Genomic DNA, 12,774 nt, shown 5'->3' with positions numbered 1-12,774 from the left:
CTCGCCTTCCCAGCAGAGTTTTAGTTATATTTAATTATAAAAGTAGCAGCCATGCCGTCTCCTGAAGCTACTGTTGTTGGGAGAGTGGGTATGTCGTAGGAATGATATTTCCGGTCTGACGGAAGCTTAGGGTAAGAGAGGCAGGTCACAAGAGTAGCTAGGCTTTCGAGATGGATTTTAGGGACTTCTACAATAAGACCTATTTTCCTTCCCAATTTGCTGGCGTTGTGTTTACCACCTTTCAGGCAATGCTCGAGGCGGTTTTTGGAAGCCCCGTGATTCGAAAACAACCATATCGCTCTCAGTCGGCTGCGAGACGTGATCACGGACAGAGGAGGGTCAAATTGCCAGCTCCCAAAATTAGGCCTACCCACGCACGTACGGTGGACATGAACCCCAGGACCTGAACAGAGATCAGGCGCATTCTTCTACACGGATACACTGAATATTGCATAAAGGTACGTCTGAAAGTGTAAACTTCAACCCAGCACCTTTTACTACTACCATACGACTCTTGCTAAATTCATTTTCAATTCTCATTTTTACCCCTTCTACATCAAAGCCCTTTGTCCTCATCGGGCCACGTGCTCCCCTTTGTGACTTGTTAAAGACCAGCTTTCGTGTATACCTCAGTGAACCATTCGAGTTTACCTTCCCCAATGTTAGAGAATTAATCAGCCTTAATCAAAGCAAGAAGTCATTTTTCCTTTTATCTCGTTTAATCTGGGATTCTTTTCAGATTCCATGAGTCACGTGCCGTCTCTGCCCGCAAGTGTGCATTACCCAAGTGTATGAAAACCAGCTATAACGGCTCAACGGAGCCATCATTTACCTTTTCTCCAGCCCAGCACGGGCCTTTTAGTAAATAAATAGTTGTTAAGTAACGAGCTGAGTTTTCTGGCGACCTTCCCTCTAAAGAACTTAATAACTTTCAGCTTACGGTAAGTTAAAGCAATTCCCTCTCGAAATCCCTCAATCATTTCTGTTTACGTATCTAGCTTCTCTCAAGGCCTATATCGTAACAATATATATATATATATATATATATATATATATATATAGATACTATATATAATATATATATATATATATATATATATATATATATATATGATATATATATATATATATATATGATATATATATGTATATATATATATAGATATATGTATATATATATATATATATATATATATATATATATATATATATATATATATATATACTATATATATATATATATATATATATATATATATATATATATATATATATATATATATATATATATATATATATATATATATATATATATATATATATAAAGAAGCACCCAACCATGACCAATGGTTGTTCCTGACTAGATAAAAAAGGTCCTGAGAGAGAGAGAGCATAACAGGAGATATTCGAATTAAAATAATGCTCGCCAAGCATATTCACACACCGGATCGTATGGACAAGAATAGTCTCACTTATGCACTAAAAAGAAAAAAAAAAAAAAAGGTGAAATCCTACGAAAATACTTCTTTGGTGCGACCCTGAACGCAATTCCACATGCAAAAATTTGCACAATTGAAAAATTCGATGAAATTTTTAACTAACAAGCTGGAAAATATATTTCCTTGATTCTTGAAATAGGCCTAACCAGGTAACCAATGCTAAACGCGCATATAACTTGGATTTTTTTTTTTTACACCAACTTGTGTCTTATTTATATTTCATTTAATCAGATGCTAAATTTCTCTGTGCTTTATCAAAAGAAATCATAATAACTTTCTATATAACACTATAAAAATAGAAAGTTGATTTACAAACATTAGGCCAATGCTTATGCACTCGGTTCCTGCTGCCACTCTATGGTGAACACTTTATATCACACTTTGAGAGCCGCAGATGTTTCTTTTGGGAAAAACTTTTTTTTCTTTTAATAAACAATGATTGAACTAACATTGATCATTCACTGGGGAAATACTTTCTGTGCTTATACAGTTAATCGCTGATACATATTATCAGATAAATAGGATGACAATAATTGGAATAAAATATACTAACTGGCAACCCCACGAGTTTCTAAAGAAGTACGATCAATTCTGAGATTTGTCGCTTCACTTCTGGAACTTACTGTACTACACTATAAATAACAGTGGACAAAGAACACTACCCTACAGAACTCCAGAAAAAACAGGTCTTGGTTCAATAAAGATCCCATCCACAATAACTTGCTGCTGCCTAATTGTAAGGAAATCTTGAAGTAATCCTAAAACATATCCGCCTACTCCATGATTCTGAAGTTTAATGTAAGCGCCTTGTGATTTACTAAATCAAAAGCAGCTAAAAACCTATTTGAATTACTCTGAACTCAAAAGTTCTATCAAGGTTCCCTTGCAAATGGCAAGTGGCTTAAAAAAATAAGTTTTTGGCACCTTTGGAGAGCTACTGCAGTCTGCAAATATGCCACTGTTTGGAACAGGCCCTCTACTATTGCTAAGCCTGCGCTCATCCACAAAGATACCATGTCGACATCAAAATCTATAGAATCTAATTATCTTGGGAGACAACACACTAAAAACTTTCTTAAAAAACAAAGGGAAGAAACCATCATGATCTTCTCCATCCTAGCTATCAAGATTATCCAGGATGACAAGTATCAGGGAGAGGGAGATCCTCAGTTGATTGCTTAACTTCAAAAGCTCAATGGAGCAGTACAGCCTTTTCCCTAGGGCCAGTAACCAATCTACCATCATTTGTTAGTACTCTAGTGAGAATTCCAGTTTAAAAACTGACTTTCTCCTCTGCCCCAGCAATTGTGGGATTTTATGGCATTGTAACAGTAAGGTTTTTGTTTCATATAAATACATTATAAACAGCTTAAAAACTAATTTTTTACTTACACTAACTGTTTTATATGCCTTAGGCCATCAGCTGTAACATTACCGCATGATGAAACTTGGAGTTCTCTCAGAGAATCTTTTAGAAGTGGTAACAAAGCCATTCCTGCATCTTCCAGATAAATTGCTTTGTGAAACACTATTCTCTTGATATGTTTACATCCCTCTGAAAAATAACAAGTACCAAAATAACTTAACAATTTGAAAATATCTTCAATCTTTAACATGATAAAAATTCTTATTTTACAAGATTCTTTAGCTGGTATTTCTGACTGACTAATCTAAGATTAATTATCTAGTGCAACAGCAAAGGTTTACTGACAGAAAAATAAAAGAGTAAATCATTTATAATATGAAAACACTGAATTAAAATCACAAAAACTCTTAAAATTCTCTAATAGTTCCAGTCACTGAAATCTGTCATAATACATCACACGCTATTTTTAATAATGTAGATGCTGCTCATCCTTAAAGGGATTAGGTACCCTTATGGTCCTATTCAGGATTCCGTAAGACAGGCTGACCAATACAGTACCAAGATTTCTCTTATAATGGTCTAGGTCAGAATAGTAGTGCCATTCTTGGTACAGTGATAAAGTATAAATGGACTCAAGTGAGGAAGGCTCTTTATCCTGCCAACAGTCTACCTGTAGGACATTGGTTCATCCTTCTTTGGCTGGTCCCCACCATTACTATTAAATCTGAAAATTTTTTTGAATTTTTTTTCTTACACCTTGTGCATTTGCATATCTTCCTCCTTCCATTAATGTGTTCTTTCTTAAACTGGCTGACCTCAAAGTTTGCCCAGTCTAGGATGCCGCACATTTTTTTTTAGCCTGGCTCTTAAGGGTTAAAAATATCTGTTATATAGAAGCTTTGACAACTAGTTAAGTTACCCCTGTATACATAAGCATAGCCATTTTCTCTCATAGTATTCCTTTCCATTGATAAAAACAATAAAAATTATCACTAATTTGCTTTTTTCTTAGAGCAACACTATTTATTCACTATACTGTATTTTTTAATATTGTGTTCATGACTAGTAGGCAGTCCCCAGTTATCGGCGGGGTTCCGTTCCCAGGGGTGTGCTGATAAGCGAAAACCGCCATTAACCAAAACTCGGCAATTTATGGCACCCCAATGGTGCTTATGATGTCCATAACCAGTTATTGGCAATATAAGCACTCTTATGGTGCCGATAACTGGAACTTTGCCTGTTATGGCACCATAAATCGCTGTCTAGCCCCATAAAATCGGATCGCCGAGATAACCGAGGACTGCCTGTAAATCATCAAGAAACCCTGCAGAGGTGGTTATGTTTAAATTTTGATGTAAATGATATTGTTAGAATACAATAAAGTTTTGTACATACTTACCCGGTCAGATATACACTTAGCTTATGTCTCTGACGTCCGACAGAAATTCGAATTTCGCGGCACACGCTGCAGGTAGGTCAGGTGATCTACCCCCCCTTGCCGCTGGGTGGGGCAGGAATAGGAACCATTTCCACGTTCTCTAGAACCAGATTTTCTCTTCCACCTGTCTCCTGAGGGGAGGCTGGGTGGGCCATTCATCGTATATATCTGCCGGGTAAGTATGTACAAAACTTTATTGTATTCTAACAATATCATTTTTGTACATGCAACTTCCCCGGCAGATATATACTTAGCTGATTGACACCCTTGGTGGTGGGTAAGAGACAACTATTTACTGAATAGACAGGTAAACAACATACGTTGTAGGTAATAAAAAAAAAAAATAAAACCTTGGTTCCTACTTGTTCAGGCGGAAGATTCCATGGCTAATGCCTAGGAATCTGCTTCACCTCAAGAGCCTCAGCGAGGATGTGACCTATGGCTAAGAGTTCTTGCGGGTCTGTCGATGGGGTCTTATCCATTTACTCGACAGAGCCTCTTACATGACCATATGCCTATGCCTAGTGGCATAATTAAGGAGCACAACACCGATCCCGATCACCTGATCCTAACACGAGGGTTAGTGCTTAAGTTGAAAAGAGTTATCCCCAAACTCCTTTCAAACAACCCAAAGAAAAAAACACGACGTTTTAAACTAAACAAAATTTAACTCACTAGTTAAGGATCAGTATCGGCTCCCTATCCCAGCAATGTATCCGCAGGACACGTATCAACCAAGAGAGAAGGATCTCTCGTAGGTTATCTTGACATCCTTCGGATATGGGAAGTCAACACAGAGTTTTGCATCTCCCGTATGTGACAGCTAATATGTCCTTATGACATATTGTTAAGAAAGAACAAGAATTCAGAAAAGCTCGCACTTCATGCGCTTTTAATTCTCAGCTGTTTGAAGGAATCATCAATGCACTTGTCAAGTGCTTAGGAGCTCACATTGTCTCAAAGAAGGCTAGGGCCTTCTTTGATATAGATCTCTTCTGGGTGAAGCCTGGAGCCTGGCTAGCGCTTCGTGCCTGGCAGGCGCCTAGTGCCTGTCTAGCGCCTCTCGCCTGGCTGGAGCCTTGCGCCTGAATGGCGCCTAGAGCCTGGCTGGAGCCTCGCGCCTGGATGGTGCCTCGCGCCTGGCTGGCGCCTGAATTGGCTCCTCCCTCCTGGCTAGCGCCTCGCGCCTGGCTGGAGCCTTGCGTCTGGCTGGCGCCTTGCGCCTGGAGCTTGGCAGAAGACTTCATGATTACTGTCTATGAGTCTGCATGCCTCAAGAGTTTCAGCGAGGTAGGGACCTAATGACTGACAAACCCTTCTGGATCATGTCAATGGGGGCTAGCCTGCTTACACGACAGAGCCTTCTCGGATCATGCCAATGGGGCTGACCCACTTACATGGCAGAGCCTTACCTGTATCATATCAATGGGGACTAGCCCTCTTACATGACAGAGCTTTAGGTTTCTCTTTACCTGGAAGGAGCCTTGCGCCTGGATGGATCCTCAATCCTGACTGGAGCCTAGCCTTGAAGGAGCCTGGCACCTGGATGGCGCCTGGCTGGCTTCTAGAGCCTGGCTGGCGCCTCGCGCCTGGCTTGGCTCCTCCACACTTGCTGGAGCTTCGAGCTTGGAAGAGTCTCTAGGCTGTCTGGCGATGTCCACATCGGACACTCTTTATATCTGTTCGATTTGTTCGCCTCTGGCGCATTTGCGCCAGGTTGGAGGTCCCGCTCCTTCTCAGTATCCGACCATGACAGAGTTCCTTGGAACTGTCTGCCTCTGGCGTTTTTCGCCTGTATTGGCATTTGGCGCTTGGCTGGCGCTACATTGTCCGAGAGTCCTGAACAACCACATAGTCTATCAGGAGACTGGAGAAGGGTGGAAGAAATTCTTCCCCTTTGATCTTTTGGCCCCTGGCAAGGGAGGTGATTGTAGTCAGCTACATCCAGTAGACGACAGGATATCTAACAATACGAGAGAAGAGTCTTCCTCCGAGGAGGATCCTTCGTGAATACTTCCTTTGCTAACGAGATCCTTCTTACATGTTAATGAGGTTCCTCGTTGCAGAATCTTTCCTATCCTTGCCCGAAGGAAGGGAAGGAGTCTGGAAGTCGAAGGAGACTCTGAGCTGAAATTGGGCGGAAACCCTGATTTCTAGCTCTTATTGTATCCTTCTGATACCTTCTGGGAAGCATTTTCGAGCCCTCATCGCACCCCGAAGACTCTGTAGGCAAACGTTTAAACCATCTCTTCTTCTGTAGATGAAAAAGTAAGTACCCTGCCTGGGCAACGAAACTTCTATCTAAAAGCGTTGTGTCAGGAATAGAGGGTTTTAGTTCTTTTGCCAGACATACTATGCTGGCAGAACCCATTGCCGAGTCTCCATTGAATCTGATACGAGATTCCAATGCACAAAAAATTCACTTGTCTTCTTGGTCGTTTAGGGCTAAGAGAAACAAAGAATTCCTTCATAAAATTTCTCAAAGAAGTTTGATGAGGAGCAGTTCCATTTTGCGGAACACGGATCTGTGGCCAGCAAAAAGATCCCATTCCAAGTACATGATATCCTACTCTTTGTCGTATTGCGGTATCGTTTAAGATCCCTAAGATCTTAATCTTCTGTTATCTCTAATTCCCCTTGTAGAGACAGAGTATAGCCTTTTACTGCATTCTTTGATAGCAGATATATACCTAGGTGATTCTTCCCTCTGAAAGTGAAGAAAGAACCTCGCTATGTGGTTCACAGAGGTATCGGAAGAGGACAGTTTCCTCATTCCATCTAGCACGATCTGCAGCAATTCTATGTCTTAGCCATGACTATTGTCATTTACCTTGAAAATCCTCTCATTCATGTCCACTTCTGGTCAGTCTGCACGCGGAAAGACTCAGAGTAGAGAGGTTTTTCAGGTCTATTTATAATAGATTCTGATAGAATACCCAGATACTCATGGAAAAGCCTTACGAAACATGCTGTGAGAAGAACGTGACTTCTGTGAATCCACCTCTCTAAGGCAAAAATGAGGCATTCATCCTCTCTTCCTTTGACGCCATTTATCTTAATATCTGTTAAGAATTTATAACTAGGGGAAAAAAGACTAAAGTTTATTCCCCTTCTTTAAATTAAAGATGTCGTATATTGCTACCTCTCTTGGTTCGAGGAAAAGGAAGCAGTCTATAGGAAGCCTGTTCGTCTTCTACCTTGCGAAGAGATCTATGAAGAAGACTTTCCGCAGGTTCTCAAAACTCTTTTCAATAAATGTTAGACATACGTTAACAGTTATTATCTTTTTTTTTTTTTTTTTGTCGATCGAGAAGGTTCTCACGGACATGCAAAATCTTGCATCGAACCTTTAAGGATCGTTACGTTCCGTGTCTGTTCCCAAATAGGTTCTCTTTTGTTAACGCGAACAGGGGCGAAAAAAAGAGATTCTCGATGCTCTTTGCGATATGAGAGAGTCGTGGAATTGGCCTAAGTGATTAAAATAAATTATTTCATCATTCCTTGTAAGCGACCCTTTCCGATTAAATGGGTAACGAAATCAGGAACGAATCTTGCCGTTACCGAGCCTCCGAGAGGCTACTGGTTTGTTTGTTTGTTTGTATGGTGTTTTTACGTGACTTCCGAACCACGTCGAGAGTGAACTTCTATCACCAGAAATCCACATCTCTCACTCCTCAATGGAATGGCCGAGAATCGAACCCGCGACCACCGAGGTGAGAAGCAAACACCAACCAACCACTACTGGACTCTTATGTTAATAACTCGCTAAAACGAGAAAATATCTTGGATGGTGCTTCTGGCGCATTGCGCCAGGCTGGCGCTTCTGGCGCAATTTGCGCCAGGCTGGCGCTTCTGACGCTTTGCGCCAGGCTGGCGCTTCCTTCTAGTAGTTCTTTGAAGGTTATGTGCCAGAACATCTGTGCCCTTATATGGTACCCGACATCCATTCACGTGTTAATTCCGTTCTTAGTAGGAAAAATCTTTTATATACGTAGTATAGTCCATTCAGGGAAACAACTTCTGCCACTAAGAGAATGTTTCCCATCCGACTCACCCATCTTCTCTTGAGCAATATCCGATTCTAAAAAGGTTGTGCGTTTCTCGAAAGGATGAGAGAATTATATATCGTGCTCTGCCAGTATTAGAATCCTTTATAATACTGTCTTGTGGTAAAACAGAATTAATCTAGGAAACCTTTGTAAGGATACTAGGAATTCTGTAGTTAACCTCGGTATGTGCATAAGACTTGACCATACCGTAGTCTTAAAGTGAATTCTCTTCTACTACATTCATCTTCTCACTAAGCATGTACTCTAATAAGCCATGCTTTCGTAAGCATGAGAGCATCATATAATATAGTTCCGCTGCGTTAGAATCCTTTAATAATGTTACCTACGGTAAACAGCATTGAAATGTAATATCTTTCTTATTGAAAGCTTCTTAGCAAAAGGCAGACAATATTTTATTTATGTTTGCTTAACTATCCCCTCAATCCGAGGCTAAAACCGCGATTGTAGGGGAGAGACACGGTTAGTTATTCCATCCCGCAGGAGAGAGACATGTAACCAACCACCCATGACCGACACCTACATTTTGTTACTGCGTTGGTCTCGAAGGCGCGATAGCAGTCTCCGTTAGCCGTCTGGCCTTACTCCTTCCAGAGTTTTGGCCAGCTACTCCCATTAAATAAAGGAATCTTATAAAATTATAATCGAACTTCAGGAAGTTCTTATTCATGCATATTTAAGCGAAACAAGACTTCGATAAATCTAGAAGCTAAGTAGGTGTTGTCTTAACAATCCCTTTAAGCGTAGTCCTTCCTAGGAAATTCCTGGAAGGATACTGGTAATTGAGTTGCTCTGCAAAGAAGTAACTACGGTATGTGTGATTTGGCCGTATCGTATTCTCATACAGCAGATACTCTACTACCTTCTTTCCCTGCCGGGAGGCAGATAGAGAAAGGAAAAATTTTTACTGTCTTCGTTCTTTTCGTTAATAGAATGATAGAAAGAGTATATATATCTCCTTAAGGAAGGAAGTTAATCCAGGAACTCTTTAAATCTTCGTGATTTCCTCATAAATCGCGGAAGAGACAGAATTCCTGTTCATCTGTAGGGTTTACGGAAGGAAGTAGATATTTCCTATCCGCCATCAAAATACCCAAAACGTCGATGAGATTCTTATAAGAAAAACTCCCAAAGCTCTTGCCTCTTCATAACGAGGGAAGAGCATGAATGAAGGAGAGAGTCCGCATTGAGAGGAACTGCCAAACACAGGAGTCTTCTGAATAATGAAAAAATGGCTTCTCTTAGTATCAGAATCCTTCTGACAAACGCGACGGCCGCCTGTGCGACATCTTGCACCTTTGCCAGGGAAAGTTGCTCAAGTTATAAACTCAAAGAGGAGCCCTCGCGACTGACCTCTCTCTCATAAGAAGATTTGGAATATTCTGGCGCCTGGCTCCTTGCGCCTAGCGCCTGGATAGTTCCGCGCGCCTGGAATGTTCCGCACGCTAGAAAGGAGACTCGCTCCTGGAACGTTTGCTTGCGTGGAAGGTCCCGTGCGCCCTGATAGTTCCGAGCGCCTACTAGACCCCTTTTAGAAAGGGCCTCTTGCCCGGAAACGTTCAATGGAAGGGATCGTTCTGATTGCCACTGTACTATAAGGCTCCTTGCTCTAGGTGTCTGTTTTTCTGGCGCAATTTGCGCCAGGCTGGCGTCTCTTTGAAGGCGCCTTGCGCCAAGAAAAATGTTCTAGAACGCGGCTCGCGCTCAGTTGCTAGAACGCGGCTCGCGTTTGGTTTGTAGGAACGCGGCTCGCGCTAGTCTGTTTTTCTGGAACGCTGTCTCGCTGCTGGCTGTTGGAACGTGGCTCACGCTAGCTTGCTGGAACGCGGCCTCCTAAGTTCCTCGCTGGCGCTTGCTCAGTGTTCTCTTAGTTTTCAGAGAACGCGCTAGATCATCAAAACATATACATTCTTCGTCTTTTCGGATGTAAGATGAAGAGACGCACTATTTTAAGATGCCTTTTCAATGGCTATCCTTGGCAGTCTGGGCGCTCTACAGAACCTGCTGAGGGGACGCCTGACCGGTGGGGATTCTCTGAAACCTCCTTACGGCTTTCGACATTCCTTCTCCCCTGGGCTTGGGAGCTTGAAAGAGGTCTAGGCCTGGGAGCGAGACAGAGCCGATCAGACGCACCCTCCACTGCAATGGGGAAACACTAGTAATCACTTCTTACCTTTCAATAGCTCGCATTTTGAGCCACAATCCTTGTCTTCAAATTGCAATTATGAATTTGAAGTTTCTGCGAAGTAAGAAGGTGATGAGGATGCAACACTACTAGTTACTGTTAATACTCTAATTGCTCGTTAGTACGAGTTTCCAAAAAACTTTTAAAAGAAACGTATCTAGTTACATGCTTTACTGACTCCCTAAAGTAGGAAGTCAGTATATTTCCTCAATCAATTCTAACACTTATTACACGCATTAATGAATAAATATTAATATTTCCCTTTCTTGCAAACCTATGGTGAGTGTCTACCGAAAAGTTTCGGTAGTTACACGTCCATATATTCTTCGAAATTTTCGAAGCAAAATTCATTAAAAAGTTATAAAAGCGTATGCCGAACCAAAGACCCAGTACTTCCCTGCAAAAGACAGCCCAGAAGATCGATGGCGATGAAAAACGAAAATCAAGTCAGGAGGTAGCAACAAACATATGTTTACACTACCGCGACAGAGAAAATCTGGTTCTAGAACGGGAATGGTTCCTATTCCTGCCACCCAGCGGCAGGGGGGTAGATCACCTGACCTACCTGCAGCGTGTGCCGCGAAATTCGAATTTATGTCGGACGTCAGAGACATAAGCTAAGTATATATCTGCCGGGGAAGTTGCATGTACAAAATTTATAAGTTTTCATGTTTTTATGTGTAAAATTGGTGTAAAATTGGTAAGAAAAATTTGTATGAATTTTTTTTGTACATACCTACATACTGAACGATACTAAAATCACAAAACAGCTTTCGATGTAAGCATATCTCTTTCTCTCTTTCGGTACCTTAATATTTACTTTGACATATAAGTTATAATTTTGTTCTCTCTCTCTCTCTCTCTCTGAGGTAAGAGAGATTTTTTACTCATATGTAGCATTTAAGTTTTAAAGATGAATGTGATGTTACTTTGTTATTAATTATTTCATAGTTTCTTTGCTATAATTACAATATTTATGCATTTCTATAGTAAATTATGTAAAATTTTGAGAGACTACATATTGATTTCCAGTCTTCTTCAAAGCTTCGGAGCAATGGGTGTGATAACCTTACTGTAAATCATCTTGACATATTGACAGCGAAGGGTAGAAAATGTTGCCCACTGGATGGTCAAATACTGTATGTTACTGACTCGATAGTTAAAAAATTCTCTCCCTCTCTCCTTCACAGATCTTGAATTTCCATCTTTTGATATATAATGTGAGAAAAACCTCTCTCTTTCCAAAGTTATTCTCTTTTTATTCATAAATCATGAATAATTCCCACTTGAATTTTAGTAAGAACAACCACCCTCGCCCTCTCTCTCTCTCTCTCATTATTCCATTATTCTCTTACAGGCATAAATATAAATATGCATGGTCATCAGACGTGTGAATATGTAACCAACATGCTCCTGGTAGTGAATCTAAATGTTGAAGGGGCTTGGTTTAGACTAGCCCTTTGGGTTCAAGAAGTGGACCAAGCCACTGGGGTCTGCTAGTTGTAAATAAACAAAATCAGTCTGGGCAAAACTGGAGCTAATCATGTGCAACTTAATGAAAAAACAGGTCATGAAAGGCAGGGATATAAATAGTTAACCTTCTACACAAGATTAAAAAATACAAACTCTAACAGAATACAATAACTGGAGTACATGATACTCACTGAAGTGTGGAAATCCAATATGCATTACCGCTGCATCTGTAGCATCAATCTCTTCAATTTTCATTGTTCTGCCACCTCCTGGAGGCAAGCTATTGTAATCTTTGGTCCAAAGTTCTCTATTCTGCCATTTAATAATGGCACCACACCTCAGTAACCACTCAGCACATGCTCTATCTGGTCCAACTTCTCTGATGCGATTTTCATCTACTCTGAAAAATATCAGTGGTTAGAAAATTTGATTTCTGAAAATTTGGCCTGAATAATTTGGTCACCATGTATGCCACAATTTTATACAACAGAAAACAAATGCTAAATCAGAAGTAAAGGCCAAAACATTTCAAATATTAATGATGAGAGTTCACCACTAAAAAAACTCAAATTACCAGTCACCTCTTTTTTCACAGAGATAAATAACTGACAGTCCAAAGCAAGACAACTACAAGCAGTCCCCCTATTATTGGTGGACTTGACTAGTACTTGTGATCTGGTTTTATGGCGCTTGTCTAGCGTCATAAAATCTGCAATTTATGGTGCTATAGCAGGCTAAGTTTCAGT

The 12,774-nt window shown here is 40.6% G+C and overlaps 1 protein-coding gene across 10 annotated transcripts in view; it reads right to left on the bottom strand.

The window, feature by feature from the left end:
• LOC135212048 (ATP synthase subunit s, mitochondrial-like) overlaps positions 1-12,774 on the bottom strand; it is a 65,997-nt gene that overhangs the window by 26,444 nt on the left and 26,779 nt on the right. For all 10 annotated transcript variants that reach the window (XM_064245374.1, XM_064245366.1, XM_064245365.1 and 7 more), the window contains exons 4-5: positions 12,220-12,428; positions 2,892-3,054 (exon numbers count right to left, since the gene is read on the bottom strand). In XM_064245374.1, coding sequence (XP_064101444.1) covers positions 2,892-3,054; positions 12,220-12,428 — 372 coding nt within the window. The remainder of the gene's footprint in view (positions 1-2,891; positions 3,055-12,219; positions 12,429-12,774) is intronic.

This window comes from Macrobrachium nipponense, chromosome 40 (assembly GCF_015104395.2).
Source record: "Macrobrachium nipponense isolate FS-2020 chromosome 40, ASM1510439v2, whole genome shotgun sequence".
NCBI classification, from domain to species: domain Eukaryota; kingdom Metazoa; phylum Arthropoda; class Malacostraca; order Decapoda; family Palaemonidae; genus Macrobrachium; species Macrobrachium nipponense.
Note: the sequence above shows the minus strand (reverse complement) of the source record. Positions and strands in the feature narration are given on the sequence as shown.